General features: G+C 39.2%; 1 protein-coding gene across 1 annotated transcript; it reads left to right on the top strand.

Annotated features, from left to right (window-relative positions):
* Window positions 1-17,631: 17,631 nt before the first annotated feature.
* LOC101276833 (patched domain-containing protein 4) lies at window positions 17,632-21,645 on the top strand. Its single transcript, XM_033423859.2, has one exon. The coding sequence runs from the start codon at window positions 19,198-19,200 to the stop codon at window positions 19,636-19,638; it is 441 nt and encodes a 146-aa protein (XP_033279750.1). The 5' UTR covers window positions 17,632-19,197; the 3' UTR covers window positions 19,639-21,645.
* The last annotated feature ends 567 nt before the right edge of the window (window positions 21,646-22,212 follow it).

Genomic DNA, 22,212 nt, shown 5'->3' with positions numbered 1-22,212 from the left:
GCAACGCAAGCATGAGACGTGCCCCAACACAATAAAACAATGGTGAAATAAGACCCACATCCTGCGCAGTGAGCTCAATAAGTTAATGATTCCTAGGACATGCTCCTCTGGGCAAACTAAAAACAAAAAATATAAGGAAAGGGTGACATTATACTGAAACCTAAGATGATTTACCGTATTTTAATATATGTTACTACCTTTTTGCTCATTTCCATTGTGCCATGACAGTCCTTGCTTGACCACGTAGGGACAAGAAACCCCCCGCCCCGCCCCTGCCCCACCTGACGTGGAGGAGGAGGTGATGATGGGAGCTTGACACCTACTCAAGAATGAGGAAGAAGGTGGTCTTCTCCCTCTCCCCACTTTTCCTTTGATTATAAAACTAGCCCCCTGGGTTCTCAGGGTGTGGTACCCTCTCGCCCACCTGCTTGTAGGCCTCACAAGAATCCTACTCTAATAAATCACTTCTTATCTATCACTTTGCCTCTCGCTGAATTCTGTGCTGAGACATAAAGAACCGAAGCTCCTTGGAGCCCCCCAGCCAGAGACACATTTAGCAATTTCAAAGCCGGTGTATACCAGGAAATAATATTAAAATTTCCTGTGGAAATGGGCATAGAGAAGAGATGCAGTGACCTTATTTGCTCACTTAGACACTGCTTCAGTAACTTCCCTTTACTTTAGGAATCATCTTTGGCCTCTGCTAAGCCTGTTAGAGTTTGGTATATCAATATCCAATATTACACACACACACACACACACACACACACACACACTTGATAATCAGTGTCACAGAGATCTTATATCTATTTCTGAAATACCTGACTACACATGTAACCCTTTAGGTAGAACTTAATCTTTCAGCAGCTGTTTGCAATTTTTTCAATATAAGATTCCTAGGACTATGGAACCTTAAGCAATTTAATTCTGCCATGATTTACTGGATCTTACAGAAGTGATGGGACCATATTATAGAATAAAAAATGGGTCACAGTTGCATTACTGGACTCACAGGAGCCATAATGCAATACACCTTTTAAACAGAGAAGAAAAGTAAGGATGTGAGGATTCTATATTATACTATCCTTTGTTTTTCCTTTTCAATCTTTAGCTTTCATGATGTATCTTGTCACTTTCCCCAGAGCCCTTTTTGTGTCACTCTCAATAAAGATTATTAAAGTGGAATGCTATATCCAGATTCATTGTTATGCTAACAAATGCACAAGATTTTCTTCATAGTGTTTCTGTATTTTATTTAAAACCTCAAGATAATTGAGAAGCATAAAATCTATGTTCACAAACCACATCTTTTCCTACACAGATTGACCTATATTCATCTCATCATTACTACTAAATGGTACCAGTTTATAAAATTGTTTTTATCATAGCCAATTTCTTCATCATCAGAACACTGTGGAGGTCTGTGGGTCTTTTGTGTATGCTCTTAATGACAACACATCTACATCTTATTTAAAACTATTCTGAATGGATGACAATTTACGTTTCCATTGCATTCTCTCCTCAAGGACAACTTCTCCCTTTCCCCTTATTGTAGAAAACGAATTCTTATCCTGGATTTAATGAATGTAGTATAGTATGTGAGTGTCAAAGTTTCAAAAATCCCTTAAAACTGTGAAATGTTGGGAATTGGCACTTGGTTTTCTTTTCTCTCTCTCTTTTCTTCTTTCACAGGTTTCTTCAGAGTCCATAGACTCTAAAATGCTTCTGGCTTCCCAGGGAAATTCCAGTATAATGTAGGAACTGGTGTCACAGCCTACAAATAGTAATTCATCTGTAAGCACCATTTTTGAGTTTCCCTTTGTAAGGTACCATAGTACATCTTTCCTAATGCCCTCACTTACATTTGAAAAACAAATGAGAACATCTCTTGCAATACATCTGCTAATACTTCTAGTGCTACACTTCTTGCAGAAAGAGAAGTAGAAGCAGGTTTTGACATAAGGATAGCGAAAGAGGACAAATGTCTGTGTGGAATTTAGGGGTGCTTTCACAATGTAGTGTTCCTAATAGACTCTAGCCCCCACTAAGTTGCCCCAGTAAAGATACAATACTGTAGAAGGCTGAGATTTCTCTTTTCATAAAGCAATGTATCCATAGGAATGTGAACACATTGTCATTTGTAACTTTACATTTATTGATTTCCCATGATCACCTGATGAACTATTTACAAGGAAAGACCAGCCCTGAGCATACAAATGGTTAAATAGATGGTGAATATTGAAGAGTAGCTGTTGAATATGGCAACTTCTTAGCCCAGATCTGAGTAAGACATAAGTTGAGGATGGGAGAGGGACAGTTCTAGATATGTGGTGAGAAGGAGAAGTCTCAGCTCTCAAGAAAAAAAAAAAAAGGAAGAGAAGAGAGGGTGTCTTTCTCCTACACGATTTTTCTGACTCATTTTTAACCATAATAAGGCTATATCCATAGAGACATATTGCATCTGTACCTTTTCTGCATCAACAGAAAGAGAATTTAAATTGCATAAATCACTAAGGTAGTAGTTTTGCATCTTACCTGGCTATACAGGAGTTCTTTCTGAAATGCAGCCACATGTTCTATCTAGGGAAATGCTTCTCAGTTATCTGGATTGAAGGATGAACTTTTCTTTTTCAATCTTTCATGGACCAATACTTTTGTAAAATACAATAAAAATGAATCAGGAGAAAAAATGAAATAAAAAGACACAAAATTCAATTTCCACTTTGTTATCAATAGATTCAGCAGGCATAAAATTACTCTGTTCAGCAGACGTAGAAAATGGACTTGAGGACACAGGGAGGGGGAAGGGTAAGCTGGGACGAAATGAGAGAGTGGCATGGACATACATACACTACCAAAGGTAAAATAGATAGGTAGTGGGAAGCAGCCACATAGCACAGGGAGATCAGCTCAGTGCTTTGTGACTACCTAGAGGGGTGGGATAGGAAGGGTGGGAGGGAGATGCAAGGGAGGAGATATGGGGATATATGTATATGTATGGCTGATTCACTTTGTTATAAAGCAGAAACTAACACACCATTGTAGAGCAATTATACTCCAATAAAGATGTTAAAAAAATTACTCTGTTCAATTGCTGTGCAATTTCTAAACGATTACTACCAAATTCTGCACATCATTGCAGACCTGTGACAGACGTTTTGCAGACCATCACTAGTTGGTGTATCACTGTTAAGTGGCATTGCTTTAAAGGGTAGGGAGAGCAGTGCACAAAGAGAAAGCCGAAAGGTGGGCTTCTGGACCTTTATACCCAATAGAGAGGGATTCTGCCTTGTAACTCTTTCTCATATCGGAACTCTGCTTAAGATGGGCTTTGAAGTATGTTTCACCTGCTTACAAACAAAATTAAAGCTCACACATGCTAGATGGAAATTCACATACGCACCCTTTAATTTTGTTCTCAAAGGATTCTCAGACTTAAAAATATTCTGTTAATTTCGTGGACTCTTTTTGCTTATAAGATTGTCTTTCTCTGCTTATTTCATTTACCATGATGCTTTTTATTTTCTTTTACACAACAGGTAGGCCTTTATTGATTTTAAAACTATATGTATGTAGTCAAGGTTATATTTTCAATGAATTTTGTTTCAATATAGTAAAGGAGACAATTTCCGTTATTAGTTTGGAAATTATAAGAATGTAAGTGATGAATTGGATAGGTGGGATTGAAAACACCTTATATAATCTTGTGTTGTGCAACAGTCTTATATATATACGTTTAAATTCCTTTAAGGGAGAATCTACATTTTGTGTTCTAGACAGAAATACTTGTGCACATCTTAACTAGACCTAAAATTAATCTCCTTTTCTAAGCTTTACAAACTTATTTCTGGTCTTGTTTTCTACTTCTCTTTATCAGACTGATCCTGTCAAATCTGCTAGTTTTATCTTCCTATCAGACTTAATACCCTTATCAATAATAACTTTAGACAAAAAGACAAACAAAAAAGAAATGTATGTTAGAATAAAAATCATGGCTCTGTATTAGCTACATACTAGAAAATCAGACACCCAATAAAATACAAAAGAAAAAGAAAAGTAAAGCTCCAGACCCCTAAGTTACCAACTTAATGCACCTTTTCATTTCTCATCTTGGGTTTCCTTGTATATCTATTGATATACAACACTCAAGATTGATCACAGATTAATGCTGGAGTATTAAGTATTACTTGTAGCACTTAACTTTTCCCCAAAACTCCATGCATTTTATTTTTCATAAGTCAGGATAAATTCAGTACATACTGTGTGAAAGATAGTCAGCTGACCTCTGTGTGTGTGTCTTCTAGATGTATCCTTGGATAAAATCAGTTGCTTGTCTTAACTGCTAGAAAATTTCCTGGAAGAAAAGTTAAAAAAAAAAAACCCTTAGATACCTGGTCAGTCACTTGATCCATCCTCTGCCAGTGCAGGAAAATCCAACTCTCTCATTTAATTCTTCCCACATTTTATGTCTTTTCATTTCTTCTCTGTCATGGTTGGTTAGTGAGGTTGCATACTGATGAGAAAAGGCTGTGAGGAACAAAGAACATTTATTCTAACTGGAGAAGACATCAGGACAATGTTAAAAAAAAAAAAAAGGTCTTAGAGAGGACAGTTATATAACCTTTTGCTGGTTATAAATAAAGGAGTTTAAGAGAAGGGAAGAACAAGGTGAGATTTAGTGATGGGAACCAGAATCCAAGAGAAACCTAGAAGCATGTACTCTCTTAACTCTCTTGATTGATTCGTCATACAGAGTGAAGTAAGTCAGAAAGACAAAAACAAATATCGTATATTAACGCATATATGTGGTATCTGAAAAAATTGGTATAGACGATCTTCTTTACAAAGCAGAAATAGAGACACAGACATAGAGAACAAATGTATGGATACCAAGGTGGGATGAATTGGGAGATTGGGAATGACATATATACACTGTTGATACTATGTATAAAATAGGTAATGAATGAGAAGCTACTGTATAACACAGGGAACTCTACTCAGTGCTCTGTGGTGACCTAAATAGAAAGGAAATCCAAAAAAGAGGGGAGATATGTATACGTATAGCTAATTCACTTTGCTGTACAGTAGAAACTAACATAACATTGTAAAGCAACTATACTCCAATAAAAATTTTTTAAAAAAGAAACCATATATGTAATTTTTATAAGAAAAACTTTAATGCAATTGCAAGAAAATGCCCTGGAGCCAAGGAGTTTGTTTAATGCACTATTGTTGAGCTTCATGTCATAAAACGGAAAACCAAAACATCAATATATTCAGAGTTGTTAGGCGATAATACAAACTAATGTATTTCAAATTTTCACAAAGAAAATTTCTGTAAGACAGTGTTTTTTTAATAGCATATCCATATGATCACTGTGAGATTTCAGATGTTTTAAGTAGATTCTGCTTTCCTCATAAACTGAAGCCACAGAGCTCCTTTATCCACAAAAGTTTACATTAAAACTTTATTTTTGATGTAAAATTGAAGATTATTCATATTTAAATGCATACTACAACGAAGATATTAAGAAAAGAATATTGACTATTGCTATGAGTCTACTAAAATGCCATTTGTTTGACTTTACTCGTCTTTTCTAACAGTATTGTCAGTTACATGAATGGAGATGTAGAAGGAATAATATTCAAATGTATGGTTGATATAAACTGAGAAGGAAAACTAGTATGCTTTTAAGAAATAGTGTTTTAAATATTGGGTGAATGCTAAGTTGATGGAATTTAGCATGTATAAAAATTATATCTTGCATTTAGATTAAAATAATAGCAGTTGTCTAGACGATTGAGGGGGTCTGTCTTCAGTTTCCACATTAATGTAACCAGGAGATTTCAGTGACCAACCACAGATTCTATTGGAGCAAACATTGAGACCGAATTTATCAAAACCCACATGTGATTTCCAGACCTCTTTAATAAAAGTACAATCATTAGATCAGTAAAACTAATTGTTCGTCACTATTTTGCAGAGGTTAGCCAAATATGGAGCATGGATTTAAATTCAAGGCACATTGTTTTAATAGAAAATTAACATCTCAAATGTGTAATCAGAATGATGATCTGGAATCTAGGATGTATAAATAAGCATTGATGAACCGGTACTATCCAATCTGTACAAAAGAAAATCAAGAGGATAACTGTGAGCCAGATTCAGATATCTCAAGAGACCTAAGGGAGAACACACTTGTGTGATTCTCCTCCAGAGGGCTGGTTTGGTGGTAGTTAGAGGGTTTTGTGTAAAGAGGAACTGCATGGTAAAGCAGCTAAATGCTGGAGCCAGACTCCCTGGGTTTAAATCCGGTCTCCTTTGCTACCTAGATGTGCAGTATCAGGATTGTTTTTTTCAGCTTTTCTGTGTATCTTATGCTCCTAACCAAGAAAAAGAACAGTGTAAAGAACTCTTGTGAATACTACAAATCAGTGCAAGTAGAGCACTTGGAACATTGTCTGAGCATTTGGAATATTAACGAAGGCTCAGTAAATATTAGCTTCTACTCTACCTAGAGAATGGACTTGTGGTTGCCAAGGGGGAGGAGGGGTGGGAGAGGGATGGATTGTGATTTTGGGATTAGCAGAAGCAAACTATTACATATAGAACAACAAGGTCCTACTGTACAGCACAGGGAACTATATTCAATACCCTGTGATAAACCATAATGGAAAAGAACTTGAAAAAGAATGTATATATATATACATGTGTAACTAAATCTCTTTGCTGTACAGCAGAAATGAACACAACATTGTAAATCACTATACGTCAATAAAATAAATTTTAAAAATATTAGCATCCACTCTAGATTTTAAATCTCCCCAACAATAAAAGTGATTGTGAGAAATCCTCACTCTGATAATTCAAGTATGCAAGCTTTTGCTTCCTGTAAACAAATTGTAGACTCTTTGCCCCGGTTTCTCACTGATATTTGTGACATTTAAAGTCCTTGTTAATCGTGAGTCATTCATTATTAGGTATTTACATCTATGTGACACTTTTTACAGAATTTTGAAGAATGAGGTTATTAGGTGCACAATTAGGTATCAGGCAATGTGAATCATTCTATTTCACTCCTCTTATTACTTTTTTTGTGTGGTTGCTCCTTTTTTGTCCTTCTCAAAACCCTTCTCTCCTCAAGTTAATACAGTTTTTTAATTCATTCAGCTAAGATGTAAATAATTGTTACTTTGAAAAATAATTTTCCCAGGAGATGTATTTATAGTTATTTTTAATATAACAGATGTTCCCAAACTATCTAAAGGACTGAATATCTAATTTGAAATTTTTATTAATGGCAGTTGTTTGGAAGAAGACTTAAATTATTAAGCAAAAGTCACTAATTCATCTAATTTTGAAGAAAGATAATGCCATTGGGCCTCTACACCTCTTAGGAAGGGGTGATAGACTACAAAGAAAGGATCTGGGAAAAGTAATTATTCATTCATTCACTCAGCACAAACGTGGTATATAGTCACTGTAATGTTCTAGAGCAGCAGTCCCCAACCTTTTTGGCACCAGGAACTGGTTTCATGGAAGACGATGTTTCCACGGATGGGGGCGGTGGGGTGCGGGGAGATGGTTCAGGAGGTAATGCAAGCGATGGGGAGTGATGGGACCCACCACTCACCTCCTGCTGTGCGGCCTGGTTCCTAACAGGCTGCGGACTGCTACCGGTCAGTGGCCCGGGAGTTGGGGACCCCTGTTCTAGAGATTCCCTCTTAGTCTTTTCATTGGTTCATCTTCATAGATAAGAAGTTGCCACATCTCTTTCTTGGCCTCTTCTCTTTCCAAGTAATATTTTCTCCATTTGTGTCTCCCTCCTTAATATTTTTAAAGCTTCATTTACCATCATATGTCTAATGAATCCCCATTTTTAAATCTCCAAACCACACCCATATATCCAAATTCCTATTCAACTTGTCCAGTTGTAAAGCTTTACATGAGCAACAAACTCTACATTCTCAAAACTGAATCGAACAGTTTTGTTTTCCTCCTCCTATAAGTCCAGGTTTCCCTATAGCATGCAAAAGAATCTCCAGTTGAACAAGACGAGACCTGAGTCCTGCTTTAATCCTCTCTCTCTCTCTCCCTCACCCCCCCCATATCCAATCTAGCACTAAGCACTGCACATTTTACCTGCAAATGTCTCTCAATTCTTTATGTGCCTCTGCAATCAGTAACCTCTGCCACAGTCCCTAGAAAAATTCAGAAGCTGGCTAGCTTCTCCCCTTACACTCTTTCCCTTTTCAGTACATTCCCCACAATGAAACCAAAAACTGCAAACGGGAAATGTTTTTTCTCTTTCCTTATTTTTAAACAGGTTTGACATAATAAACTGCACATATTTAAATTTTACAATCTGATATGTTTTGACATATGTATAATGTCTGAAATGATCGAAACAATCATAGAAATGGACACACCGCACAAAATTTTCCTCTGCCCCTTGTACACGTCGTCTTATTCTCTATCTATTCCCTTTGCTCCAGGCAGCTGCTGAGCTGCTTTCTTTCACTATAAATCTCTCTGGATTGTCTAGAATCATATATAAATGGAACCATGCAGTGTATTCTCTTTTCTGTCTGGCTTTGCTTACTTAGCATAGTTACTTTGAGATTTATCTATATTGTGTGTAATGATAGTTTATTCCTTTGTATTGATGAGTGACATTCCATTTTATGGATATACTCCTAATTGTTTATCTGTTTACCTGTTGATGGATATTTGAGTTATTTCCAGTTTGGTGCTATTAGGGGTATAGCTGCAGAGTATTGTGTGCGGATATATATTCATTTGGGCAAATAATACCTAGGAGTAGGATGGAAGGGTCACATGGTAGCCTTATATTTCACTTTTTAAGGAACTGCAAATGTGTTTTCCAAGCTAGTTGTATGACTCAAAACAGCAAAGTGTGAGAGTTTCATTTGACAAATCATCAGCAACACTTATGCTCAATCTTTTTAATCTTAAATATTCTTCTGGGTGTGTTTTGGTGTCCCATTGTGGTTTTAAAGTGCATTTCTCTAATGAATGATATAGAACTCTTTTCATCTGATTGTTTTCCATCCACATGTCTTCTTTAGCAAAGTATCCATTCAAGTGTTTTGCCTACTTCTTAAAAATTGGTTCTATGCTTCTTAATATTGAATTTGTAAGAGTTTTTCATATACTCTAGATAGATTTCCTTTGTCAGATATATGTTTTATAAATACTTGCTGCCAGTCTGTGACCTGCCTTTTCATTATATTATATAAAATATAATTATATTGTTAAAAATATATTAACAATATCTTTTAAAGAGCAAAATTTTCATTTTGATGAAGTGCAATTTATTGATTTATTTTCTTGTAGTTTGTATTTAAGAATCTTTGTAAGCCGATGGTTACTTAAAGTTTCACCTATGATTTCTTCTAGAAATGTCATAGGTTTAGGTTTTAAATTAGTTGTATGATCTATTTTAGTTAATTAGTATATGTAGTGTCAGGTAAAGGTTGAGGCTCATTTCTTTTAAACCAGCATCACTTTTTTAAAAGATTGTGATTTATCCCATTGTATTGCCTTGGTACCTTTGCCAAAAATCAATTGATCATATAAGTGTGTATTTCTACTCTTTATGCTATACCTTTGATCTGTGTATCTACCTTTGCTTCAATACCTCACTGCCTTGATTACTATAACATTATAAGTCTTGAAGTCGGGTACAGTAGTTTCTTCCTTTGTTCTTTTTCAGAGTTGTTCTTGCTATTATATGTTCCTTGTATATCCATATGAATTTTAGCATCAATTTGCTGAATAAAGCCTACTGAGCATTATTGAACTGACAGATTGATTTGAAGAGAGTTAATAGTTAATAAGAGTTAATATTTACTGATATTCCATATTATGATTCATGAGCATGACGTGTTACTCCATTTACTTAGGTCTTTAATTTCTCTCAGGAATATTTTGCAATTTTAAGTTTAAAGAAATAATCTCTTAGTATTTTAGTTTATTGAGGCTATCTGTTTCCTATTATGTCATTTAGGCTGGGAGCAAAATTTTCCTTAATTATTATTTTCTTATTTCTTTAGTATTGGTTAGGTTTACTGTTTGCCATAGATTTTACAAGATATTATAGATTTTAAGGATCTGGGTTGTGTTATTTTCCTCTAAAATATGGTTTGTTCTGGAAGATACTTAAATTCCTAGTAGTTGATCTTGTCAATTCCTAGTTGATCTTGTCAACACTTGCATTTTTAGCTTCCTAAAGGGGAGTCTATTTCAACTCTGCCCTTACTCCTAACGTATGGTTCTTCCTCCTAGGGTGTGGTCTTTGGTGTCTCTACTAAAAGATGAAGGTTTCTTCACTTTTGCCACTGCTAAATTCTAGCATGTCTTCAGGACTTTGTGGCTTCTGAAATTGCTACTCAGCTTCCCAGAGTACATCCTTGTACAAGGCCAGCTTAGGAAACAGCCAAGTACATTAAAGCTTGTTTTTCTTCAGTTTACTGCCCCTTGCCCACCCACAAAAATCAGAGCTGTCTTGAGTCCTAAACTGAATGTTTGACATTTTTATGGATCTTATTTCCCTAAATAGAGCCTTTAAAACACCCTCGGAGAGACAGCCTGCTGGTAGGCAGGGCTTACTTTCTGAGCTTTCCATGGAGGCTCATCACCTTGGGTTGGTTGCTCTCCAAAGCCTGCAAGTGAAAGGTATTTTGTATATTTTGTCCAGCTTTTACAGTTGTTTATAGTCAGAAGATAAGCTAATTTGTCAAGGCAAGAACAGAAATACTATTTTTCTTTTCAAATGCAAATGTATCATTTATCAGATCAAAACTCCTATGTTGCCTTCCATTTTTCTTCACAGCGCACCTGATATATCCAGTATCGTCTGACCCCTGCTTGCTTCCTTTACTTCCTTTATTTTACGTCTTCCCAACACACACACATTATACACACCGTGCTCAGTCAGAAGGGCTTCTTTCACTTACTGGGGTGAGTTGATCCCTTACTCATGATGACTTTTGTGTGTGTCTTGTGTTCCATTTACTTGAAATGCTTTCCCCACACCCTCTTTGGCATGTTAATTAAAATTCATCTTTCCGAGAACATATCAAATATCCTTTCATGACCCCTTCTTTGAATACATCATTTCCCACTGTTAACAGGCCCCCATACTCCCTTACTTTTTTCCTTCAGAGTACTTACTACACTTTGTAGTTAGTTGTTTTTGTTTGTTTGCTTTTGCTTTTGTTTTACTTAATATCTGCTTTTTCCCTTCTGGAGGCAGGGACTATATGTGTTTTGCACGCACAGAATCTAGTCCAGGCAGTCCTTACTTCTCAGAGCTCTGATATACAAATATTTTAGTTACCACTGAAATCAGTAGATAACACCAGTCCACAGACAACATGGTTCCAATTTTAGTTACTACCATGTATTAACTGGGAAGAATTACATAAAGTGCAAACATCATTGCTAACTCTTTTTTTTTTTTTTTTGCGATACACGGGCCTCTCACTGTTGTGGCCTCTCCCGTTGCGGAGCACAGGCTCCGGACGCGCAGGCTCAGCGGCCATGGCTCACGGGCCCAGCCGCTCCGCGGCATGTGGTATCTTCCTGGGCCGGGGCACGAACCCGTGTCCCCTGCATTGGCAGGCGGACTCTCAACCACTGCGCCACCAGGAGAGCCCCATTGCTAACTCTTTAATCCACGAATCACTCTGTGAATAACGGATGTGCCTGTTTTTTCCAACGTCTGTCATTGAGTGGTCATTGCGTATCTCTTATTCAGTTCAGGTACAGACAGCACAGCATGTAATTACATTGCCTCCTTGCCTCCCAGTGACAAACCCACATGACATTTTGCAAAAATGCATAATTGGAAAAGAGAGTTGGCCAACAAAGAAAAAGTGCCACTAAGAAATAAAAGTGATGATGCTGGAAGTGCAACTCAAATGGCACATAAATGGAGTTTTCTATAGAAGAGATAACGGATGCGGGAGTGTTGATGCCGTTTCCCTTCTGTAGACATGAGATATGCAGTCAGAGGAATTTAGTAAAGGTGAACTTATGGAGATGAATGAGGAAAGTGGTTGTGATAAAAGGCTAAAGTTTTCCTAAAGGAAATGGCACTGGCAAAAATCTTCATAATTAAAGGAAGTCTGAGAGATATTTCACAACATTAGAAGTGCAAAGGATGAAATATTGGAAGCTGATCCCAGCTGTCTTAGTCAGCTTGGGCTTTCATAGCGAAGTACTGTAGACTAAGCAGCTTGTGAACAACAGAAATTTATTTCTCATAGATCTGGAGGCTGAAGTTTAAGATCAGGGTGACAGCATGGTCGGATTCTGGGGAGAACCCTCTTCTGGGCTGCAGATGGCTGACTTCTTGTACCCTCACATAGCAGGAAGAGAGATAGCTAGCTCTCTGGCCTCTTCTTATGAGGGTATTAATCCTCTTCATGAGGGCTCCACCTTCATGACCTGATTACCTCCCAGAGGCCCCACCTCCAAATTCAGTAATATTGGGATTAGCGTTTCACATGAATTTTGGGGGGACACAAACATTCAGTCCATTGTACCAACTTAGAAAGAATATGACAATGACAATTCACCAAGGCATGGAGAAGATGCTCAATACTTACTCTAAGGTTTTTAAAAAAGAAAATTTAATTGTTAATATTTAAAAGTACAATAGCGTTTTAAATAACAATATACTGGGCTTCCCTGGTGGCGCAGTGGTTGAGAGTCCACCTGCTGATGCAGGGGACGCGAGTTCGTGCCCCGGTCCGGGAAGATCCCACATGCCGTGGAGCGGCTGGGCCCGTGAGCCATGGCCGCTGAGCCTGTGCGTCCGGAGCCTGTGCTCCGCAACGGGAGAGGCCACAACAGTGAGAGACCTGCGTACCGCAAAAAAAAAGTACTGAATAAATACTAGTTTTATTTTTTTCATTTTCCCATATATCTATAATGGACAGTAAGAGAGTATTTAATGGTTTAGGGATGCTGAAAAGCTAGACTTTGCAGGGCAAAAGTAAAGAGTGAAAGAAACCAAGTGAGGGCTTAGAAATCTGCATGTGGATTCCCCATACATGATTTGGCAAGGGCTAAGTTTTAGATGTGCAGGGCAAGACTTTGGAAACTCTAGCAGAGATTATTTGCTGCATGCCTATGATGTGAGAAGATATGCAATGCAGGGAAACTTTGTGGTGTCAACCAAACTCCAGTAGAGACACTGTGCTGAGTACCTCTGGTATCAGCTAAAAGTCCATAAGGTTTACAGTTTGAGAGTAATGACCACGCTGTAGGTGGAACTAGATGCCATTATTAATCTTTTAAAATTTTATCAGAGAACTATTAAAATGAGAAGCACGTTTATTATATAAAATATAGAATCAAAACTTTTAGGTGTGAGGTGCTGTCTCATTGCGGTTTTGATTTGCATTTCCCTGATGGTTAGCAATGTTGAACATCTTTTCATATTCCTATTGGTCAACTGCATTTCCCTCTTTGGAAAAAATGTCTATTCAGGTTTTCTGCCCATTTTTTAATCGGGTTGTTTTTTTGATGTTGAGTTGTATGAGCTATTTATATATTTCGGCTATCTACCCCTTATTGGTTATCATTTGCAAATATTTTCTCCCATTCAGTAGATTGTCTTTTCATTTTGTCAGTGGTTTCCTTCACTGTGCAAAAGCTTTTAAGTTTAATTAGGTCCCATTTGTTTATTTTTGCTTTTATTTCCTTTGCTTTAGGAGACATATAGAAAAATATTGCTATGATTTATGTCAAAGAGTGTTCTGTGTTTTCCTCTAGGAGTTTTATGGTTTCTGGCTTTACATTTAGGTTTGTGTTTATTTTTGTATATGGTGTTAGAGAATGTTCTAATGTCATTCCTTTACATGTGGCTGTCTAATTTTCCCAGCACCTCTTATTGAAGAGACTGCCTTTTCTCCATTGTATATTCTTGCCTCCTTTGTCATAGATTAATTGACCATAAGTGTGTGGGCTTATTTCTGTGCTCTCTTTTTGAACATTGTTTTCTATTGTGATTGGTTACTAGAAACTTTGTTCCTTTATAAGATAATAGCACTGTGTATGCTTACTTGTTTGTAGTCAGTTGGCTAGGAAGCTATAAGGTTGTGCTGCTATGAAGAAAACTTAAGTTTTGTTTAAGGTCAGAGTTATCATTTCAAGGGAATCAGGACAGTTTTGTGACTATGAGTTATTGGTCTAGGGGACTATTCAAATTGTGGCCTCCGTTTTGGTTTCTCATTTGCATTAGGAAGCCCATTTTTGGAATGTTGGTTCCAAATCTCCTCAGGCGCTTCCCAGGCGTAATCTGAAACCAGCCCCTGTAGGTGAAGGGCATGGAGAGACCAAAGAAAGAGGCAGAAGTCTCTAGATTGGCAGGTGGCAGCTTTAATAAACAAGGGAACTTACTTACAAGGCTTGTCTTGAGCACCAAAAGACGAGTAGATCTCTACATTAGCTTGCCAGAATCTGAAAATTTATATAGAGGCTTTAAATATGTGCAGTCACGTACAGTTGAGATAGTCCCATCATCAAGTTGTTAACTCAGGGCTGTATCCTTGGGGCAGCATCTGGGAGTGGAGAAGGCAAAGGGAATGCACATTCTGAGGACAGGGGAGCGGGTGAGGAGCCTCCAATTGCCCAGGTCAAGCTCCAGGGTTCAACTGGTGGTCATGCCTTTTTGATGACTTCCCTCAACGTGGTTATATCTAGGAAATATTCTTGCCTTATTAGAATTTGTGGAAGTCATGGATTACCATAATCATAGATTTAAAAAAATACTTTAACTGTAATAACCATAATGGTGAAATATTAGCAAAATTAATCATATGTGGTTTTTTTCTGTTACAACAAATGTACACAATCCATTAAGAATTTTAAATTACAAAATGTATAAAATTTTAATTCAGAGTCTTAAATATCCTCAAGAATAGACAGCTATCATTTTATAAGTGGACATTACCTTGAAATTCTTTTTGTCTTCATTTTACATTAAGGAGAATGAATTCTACAGAGGCAAAGGGATTTGCACACAGCTTCAGATCTCTTTTGTGATGACACCTTAAATCAGTCCTGACTCCCAATCCTTAGTGGAGACTTAAAATCGATGTTGTTTCTATTTCACTTTATTCTCTAAGCTCTGTATCCAGCGGCATAATTCTGCATCACAATGAAGGGAACTTCTCTCCACCAAGATTCTGAGCAAATGGTGTTGATGGGGCTAGCGTTTCATTTTGCACGTCTCCAGTCCTATTCTCTTCCCACTCCTCTAACTTGTATCTCATATAAATGGCACGTTTCTGTTGCCATAGGTAAAAGGCGCCAGAAATTGGTGCCCTGTATCCACAACTTGGAAAGGAAGAAAAAAAGGCTGATTTGCAGACAATTTTGGGAAAACCATGGTTGAATAGCAAAATTTGGAGGAATTTCAGCCACATTAGTAATGTTTTTTACAACTTTGTTGAGAGATCCTTGACCAAATGTCCACCAAACCCCTGTCGTCTGACCTGAAATCCCATGCACTTTTTCTTTTTAACATCTTTATTGGAGTATAATTGCTTTACAATGTTGTATTAGTTGCTGCTGTAAAACAAAGTGAATCAGCTATATGTGTACATATATCCCCATAGCTCCTCCCTTTTGCGTCTCCCTCTCACCTCCCTATCCCACCCCTCTAGGTGGTCACAAAGCACCGAGCTGATCTCTCTGTGCTATGCGGCTGCTTCCCACTAGCTATCTGTTTTACATTTGGTAGTGTATATATGTCCATGCCACTCTCTCACATCGTCCCACCTTACCCTTCCCCCTCCCCGTGTCCTCAAGTCCATTCTCTACGTCTACATCTTTATTCCTGTCCTGCCTCTAGGTTCTTCAGAATTTTTTTTTTTTTTGGATTCCGTATATATGTGTTAGCATATGGTATTTGTTTTCCTTTTTCTGACTTACTCTGTATGACAGTCTCTAGGTCCATCCACCTCACTACAAATAACTCAATTTCATTTCTTTTTATGGCTAATATTCCATTGTATATGTGTGCCACATCTTCTTTACCCATTCATCTGTCGATGGACATTTAGGTTGCTTCCATGTCCTGGCTATTGTAAATAGAGCTGCAGTGAACATTGTGGTACATGACTCTTTTTGAATTACGGTTTTCTCAGGGTATATGCCCAGTAGTGGGATTGCTGGGTCATATGGTAGTCCTATTTTTAGTTTTTTAAAGAACCTCCATACTGTTCGCCATCCATCGTGGCTGTATCAATTTACATTCCCACCAACAGTGCAAGAGGGTTCCCTTTTCTCCACACTCTCTCCAGCATTTATTGTTGGCAGAGTTTTGATAAGGGCCATTCTGATTGGCGTGAGGTGATACCTCATTGTAGTTTTGATTTGCATTTCTCTAATGATTAGTGTTGTTGAGCATCCTTTCATGTGTTTGTTGGCAATCTGTGTATGTTCATTGGAGAACTGTCTGTTTAAGTCTTTTGACCATTTTTTGATTGGGTTGTTTTTTTGTTATTGAGTTGTATGAGCTATTCGTACATATTGGAAATTAAGCCCTTGTTGGTCACATCATTTGCAAATATTTTCTCCTAGTCCACAGGTTTTCTTTTCATTTTGTGTATGGTTCCTTTGCTGTGCAAAAGCTTGTAAGTTTGATTAGGTCCCATTCATTTATTTTTGCTTTTTTATTGTCTATTGCCTTTGTAGACTGACCTAAGAAAACATTGGTAAGATTTATGTCGGAGAATATTTTGCCTATGTTCTCTTCTAGGAGTTTTATGGTGTCGTGTCTTATATTTAAGTCTTTAAATCATTTTGAGTTTATTTTTGTGCATGGCGTGAAGGTGTGTTCTAACTTCATTGATTTACATGCGGCTGTCCAGCTTTCCCAAGAGTTAGTATTTTTTAACCTAGATGTGTTTGCTCGTGGAGTTCACTACTCTTATATATCCCTTTATTACTATGACTGAAATCAGAGCTGGATACTGCTTTTATTCTCACATATGCAAGTTGTACATTCAAGAATTACCATGCTTCGCTTCTAGTGTACACACTCAGATTTCATCATCACCAAGTCCTATCTGTTTTGTTCTTACACAGTCATCCCTTGTATCTGCATGGACTTGGTTCCAGGACTCCCATTGATACCAAAATCTGTGGATGCTCAATCCTTTATATAAAATGGCACAGTATTTGCATATAAACTATGCAGTCCTCCTGTATACTTGCTTTTTTTTTTTTTTTTTTTTGTGGTACGCGGGTCTCTCACTGTTGTGGCCTCTCCCGTTGCAGAGCACAGGCTCCGGACGCGCAGTCTCAGCGACCATGGCTCACAGGCCCAGCCGCTCCGCGGCATGTGGGATCTTACCAGACCAGGGCACGAACCCATGTCCCCTGCATCGGCAGGCGGACTCTCAACCACTGCGCCACCAGGGAAGCCCTGTATATATATTTTATATATTTGCTTATATCTATATATCTTTTGAATCTATATGTACCTTCTTGTATATATGTAGAAAGACACATATTCTTGCTTTTAACTTTTACTATAAAAGTTTCAAATATATAAACGGAATATTAAAGTGAACTACTATGTACCTCAAGATAGTTAAAACTGTTAAAATCTGAATCTGCAAATGCCCAGAGCACACTCTTCTAATGCTTTAGAGGTAGTCCTGCCAAGGTTGAAGTGATTGAACCCTCCAGAAGTCTGATTTTTCCTTTCACAAAAAATAAATGTCTCATGTTTCCCCATCAGTCAAACGCAATTGTGAGCCTCTTTGCCACTTCCCCTTTTCCTCTTGTCTCAATGTTTGTAACTTTCCTCTTGTTTGTTTGTAACTAACAGTGTAGCCAGTTTGCTGCTGGATTTCAGCTCAGAGCAGGAAAGTAGCTCAGCATCCCAACTACCCACCTTCAGGGAGCCAAACAGAGTGCAGAGGCGGAGTTAAGGCTTGGCTCAGGGGAGAACCAACTGAGGTGGCGGAGGGCGCCCAGGGGATGACGGTTCAGCTTTAAGAACTTTCTTTTTAGTCCTGATGAGCATAAAGAATTGCGTACCTGCAGGGCATACATTTGATCGCTAGGTGCTGGCACCAACTGCCAAGGCCGCTGCTCCAGGGCCCTCTCCTCTGGGGAGAGCCCATGCGCCCCGGCAGAGATTCCACTTCTGGGCAGTCCGCAGCTGCGGGTTTTGAGCGGTGTATTGCAAAGAACCTGCACACACTGACTTATTAAAAATGCAGCATAGCCCTGTCTGCTGCTTGTCATCCAATCAAAACAAAATTAGTGCGTAGAGGATATTGGAACGTGTTCAAAGTTGTCTTCTCAAGTCCGCCTTCCACCAGCCTCTCTGGCTCTAAAAAGCCCATAATTTATTGGGCCATCATCCTCATTTCATTGATTCCTCCATTTCCTTGCCAAGGGAGGAGGTGGCAACAACAACAACAAAAATTCTTACCAAAAAATGACTATTCTTTAAAGAGTATTTCGCTTTTTTCACCACCCGCTCCTCTCTGACCCCCTCTAGTGGGACAGGTATTAACATGTTTACGGAGTCCCATTTTACAGAGTTCTAGTTAGGAAACGCAGTTCATCCGAGAGGAGAGGAAATCCACTCAGGTGGACCGGTCCACACTGGCCACCTCCCCTGAGGAGGGTGGGCGAACCTGCCGGAATGGGTGGGGGTAGGAGGGTTGCCTTGAGATGGAGACTTAAAGATCCGGGGGCTCAGGCGGGGAGCGCAGCGGCAACCGGGGTCTGAGGCTGCAGGAAACCAGCAGTTTAAGAATTTGCTAACCCTTTGGGACTTCCCTAGAGGTCCCATGGTTAAGACTCCGCGCTTCAACTGCAGGGGGCGCAGGGTGCATCCTTGGTTAGGGAACTAAGATCCCGCATGCCCCGCCGCCGGCCAAAAAAAAAAGAGAGAAAAGAATTTGCTGTCTCGTAGCACCTGCTGCTGTGTGTGAAAAAGTGCAAAGAGAGTGTGCCAGAGAAGCACCTGGAAAAGCGCTGGCGCGAGATGAAGGGACGGCGAAGGCGGAGGGCTTGGTGTGGACTGCTGGCATGGCGGCGATGAGACCGCGAGGTGGGCGATCGTGAAGCCAGGTGACCGTGACGAGTGAGAGGGTCTGGTGCTGCACCTGTCACTGTGCTAGACCTGGTGGAGGATGCTGCGGCAGGTGCTTCGCAGAGGGCTCCAGTCGTTCTGCCACAGGCTGGGCTCGTGCGTGAGCCGGCACCCGGTCTTTTTCCTCACCGTGCCCGCAGTCCTGACCATCACCTTCGGCCTCGGCGCGCTCAACCGCTTCCAGCCCGAGGGCGACCTGGAGCGCCTGGTCGCTCCCAGCCACAGCCTGGCCAAGATCGAGCGCAGCCTGGCCAGCAGCCTTTTCCCCCTGGACCAGTCCAAAAGCCAGCTCTATTCGGACTTACACACCCCCGGGAGGTATGGCAGGGTGATCCTCCTCTCCCCACCCGGGGACAATATTTTGCTCCAGGCTGAGGGGATCCTGCAGACCCACCGAGCCGTGCGCTTCTGCCAGTTAAAGAAGCAGCACTTCATTTCTTGCCCTAAACAAGCAGAGAAAATGCAGAGGTTTCATCTTTAAGACACAGAAGACAATTGCTTCTTTCATTGGAGGAGAAGGTGTGGATAAATTTGGAAGGAAAAACTAAAGTAAAACAATATCAAAGGCACAATTATATACTTATTAGAGGTTGGTTAGTTACTGGAAGGTGGATCGTGAGCCTTCAGCGTTGCCAGGGACTTTATTTCCCTTGCCAAGAGAAATAAACACGTAGCTACCAGCAGCCTGGCTAGAATTTGGTACTGAGTGTCCGTACTGATGTATGCCTGTGTGACGGTCAATAATAAGCTTTGACTATAATTGGGATTCCATGAATTTATGTGTGACCGTAGTAGGAATCCCACCAATCACGTATATTTGTGTTTGCATGCAAAACTAGCTGCTCCCTAGGTCTAAATGGAAATAATCATATGCTACATGCTAGGGTTGGTAAACGTGACCATAAGCAAATATTTTAGGCTTTGCAGACCACACACTATCTTTGTCATATAGTCTTGTTTGTTTTTTCCTTCTCTTTTCCTTTTTCTCTTTATTGTTTTTAACAATACTTTAAAAGTGAAAAAAAAAAAAAAAATCAACTCGCAGGCCAAACAAAATCATGCCAGGGGTCAGATCTGGACCCCAGACCATAGTTTGCTAATCTCTGAAATAGAAGTTTGTATATAATCAGAGGGGTTTATCTTCCCTTTTTAACTATTCTATGACTTTAGTGTGAAAATGTGTTTCCTCTTCATTTTCTAATCCCTTTTACTGTGCCCTCTAAGACTCAGCTTGCCTGGACACCTGACCATTTGTTTTGTTTGTTTGTTTGTTTGTTTTGCGGTACTCCGGCCTCTCACTGTTGTGGCCCCTCCCGTTGCGGAGCACAGGCTCCGTACGCCCAGGCTCAGCGGCCATGGCTCACGGGCCCAGCCGCTCCGCGGCACGCGGGATCCTCCCGGACTGGGGCACGAACCCGTGTCCCCTACATCGGCAGGTGGACCATCAACCACTGCGCCACCAGGGAAGCCCAAGAGTTCACTTTTATAGTTGTAATTCCAATGTTATATAGAAGTTCATTGAACAACTTTAGCAAAAGACATCAGAGACTCAAACTAGGATTATGTCAGTAGAAATGAGAAAAAGTAAAGTCAACAGAGAGATACTGTGAATGTGGAATAATCAGGTTTGGCAACTGGTTGGATGTAGGGAGCAAAAAGAAATAATTAAAATGATCCCAATTTAGAACTGGCTGACTAGAAGAATTATAAATAAATACGAAAAGCTCGTGTTTTTACAGAAGGGATGAATTCAGCTTTGGACATGTAGTCATTCATCAGGAAATCCATGTCAAAATAATCAGCTGGATGTATACTAGTGTTGAAATGATTACCAGTTGTGATTTTGATTATAGGTTAGCTCTGCCTACAACGTTAATCAGAGATGTTTTTTATGACTTGGAGATGACGTACATAAAAGTATACGTTTCAGAATTCTGTGCAATGTGAGGAAAATATCCTCACAGACAAGCAGTCAGGTTTCAGGAGACTGAAAAAATAAATCAAAGGTCCATCACTTCTGAGCATTCTTTAAACTGAGAAGTTTACTTTCTTTTTTTAATTTTGTTTTATCAGTTTGTAGACTTCAGTAACCCAGATTTTTTTTTTTCATTTTTATTGGAGTCTAGTTGATTTACAATGTTATGTTAATTTCAGGTATACAGCAAAGTGAATCTGTTATACGTATACATATATCCACTCTTTCTTAGATTCCTTTCCCATGTAGGCCATTACAGAGTATTTTCTTTTTTTTTATTTTAACATCTTTATTGGAGTATAACTGCTTTACAATGGTATGTTAGTTTCAGCTTCACAACAAAATGAATCAGTTATATATACACATATGTTCCCATATCTCTTCCCGCTTGCGTCTCCCTCCCTGCCACCCTCCCTATCCCACCCCTCCAGGCGGTCACAAAGCACCGAGCTGATCTCCCTGTGCTATGCAGCTGCTTCCCACTAGCTATCTACCTTACGTTTGGTAGTGTATATATGTCCATGCCTCTATCTTGCTTTGTCACCGTTTACCCTTCCCCCTCCCCATAGCCTCAAGTCCATTCTCTAGTAAGTCTGTGTCTTTATTCCAGTTTCACCCCTAGGTTTTTCATGACATTTTTTTTTCTTAAATTCCATATATATGTGTTAGCATACGGTATTTGTCTCTCTCTTTCTGGCTTACTTCACTCTGTATGACAGACTCTAGGTCTATCCACCTCATTACAAATAGCTCAATTTCGTTTCTTTTTATGGCTGAGTAATATTCCATTGTATATATGTGCCACATCTGCTTTACCAATTCAGCCGATGATGGACGCTTAGGTTGTTTCCATCTCTGGGCTATTGTAAATAGAGCTGCAGTGAACATTGTGGTACATGACTCTTTTTGAATTATGGTTTTCTCAGGGTATATGCCCAGTAGTGGGATTGCTGGGTCATATGGTAGTTCTATTTGTAGTGTTTTAAGGAACCTCCATACTGTTCTCCATAGTGGCTGTATCAATTTACATTCCCACCAACAGTGCAAGAGGGTTCCCTTTTCTCCACACCGTCTCCAGCA

The sequence above is a fragment of the Orcinus orca genome, chromosome 10 (assembly GCF_937001465.1).
Source record: "Orcinus orca chromosome 10, mOrcOrc1.1, whole genome shotgun sequence".
Lineage (NCBI taxonomy): Eukaryota > Metazoa > Chordata > Mammalia > Artiodactyla > Delphinidae > Orcinus > Orcinus orca.
The sequence above is the reverse complement of the archived record's forward strand: the minus strand, read 5'-3'. Positions and strand labels throughout refer to the sequence as shown.

Excerpts from the sequence above, each read along its gene's own strand:
- LOC101276833 (XM_033423859.2), top strand. The coding sequence starts at position 19,198 with ATGCTGCGGCAGGTGCTTCGCAGAGGGCTCCAGTCGTTCTGCCACAGG.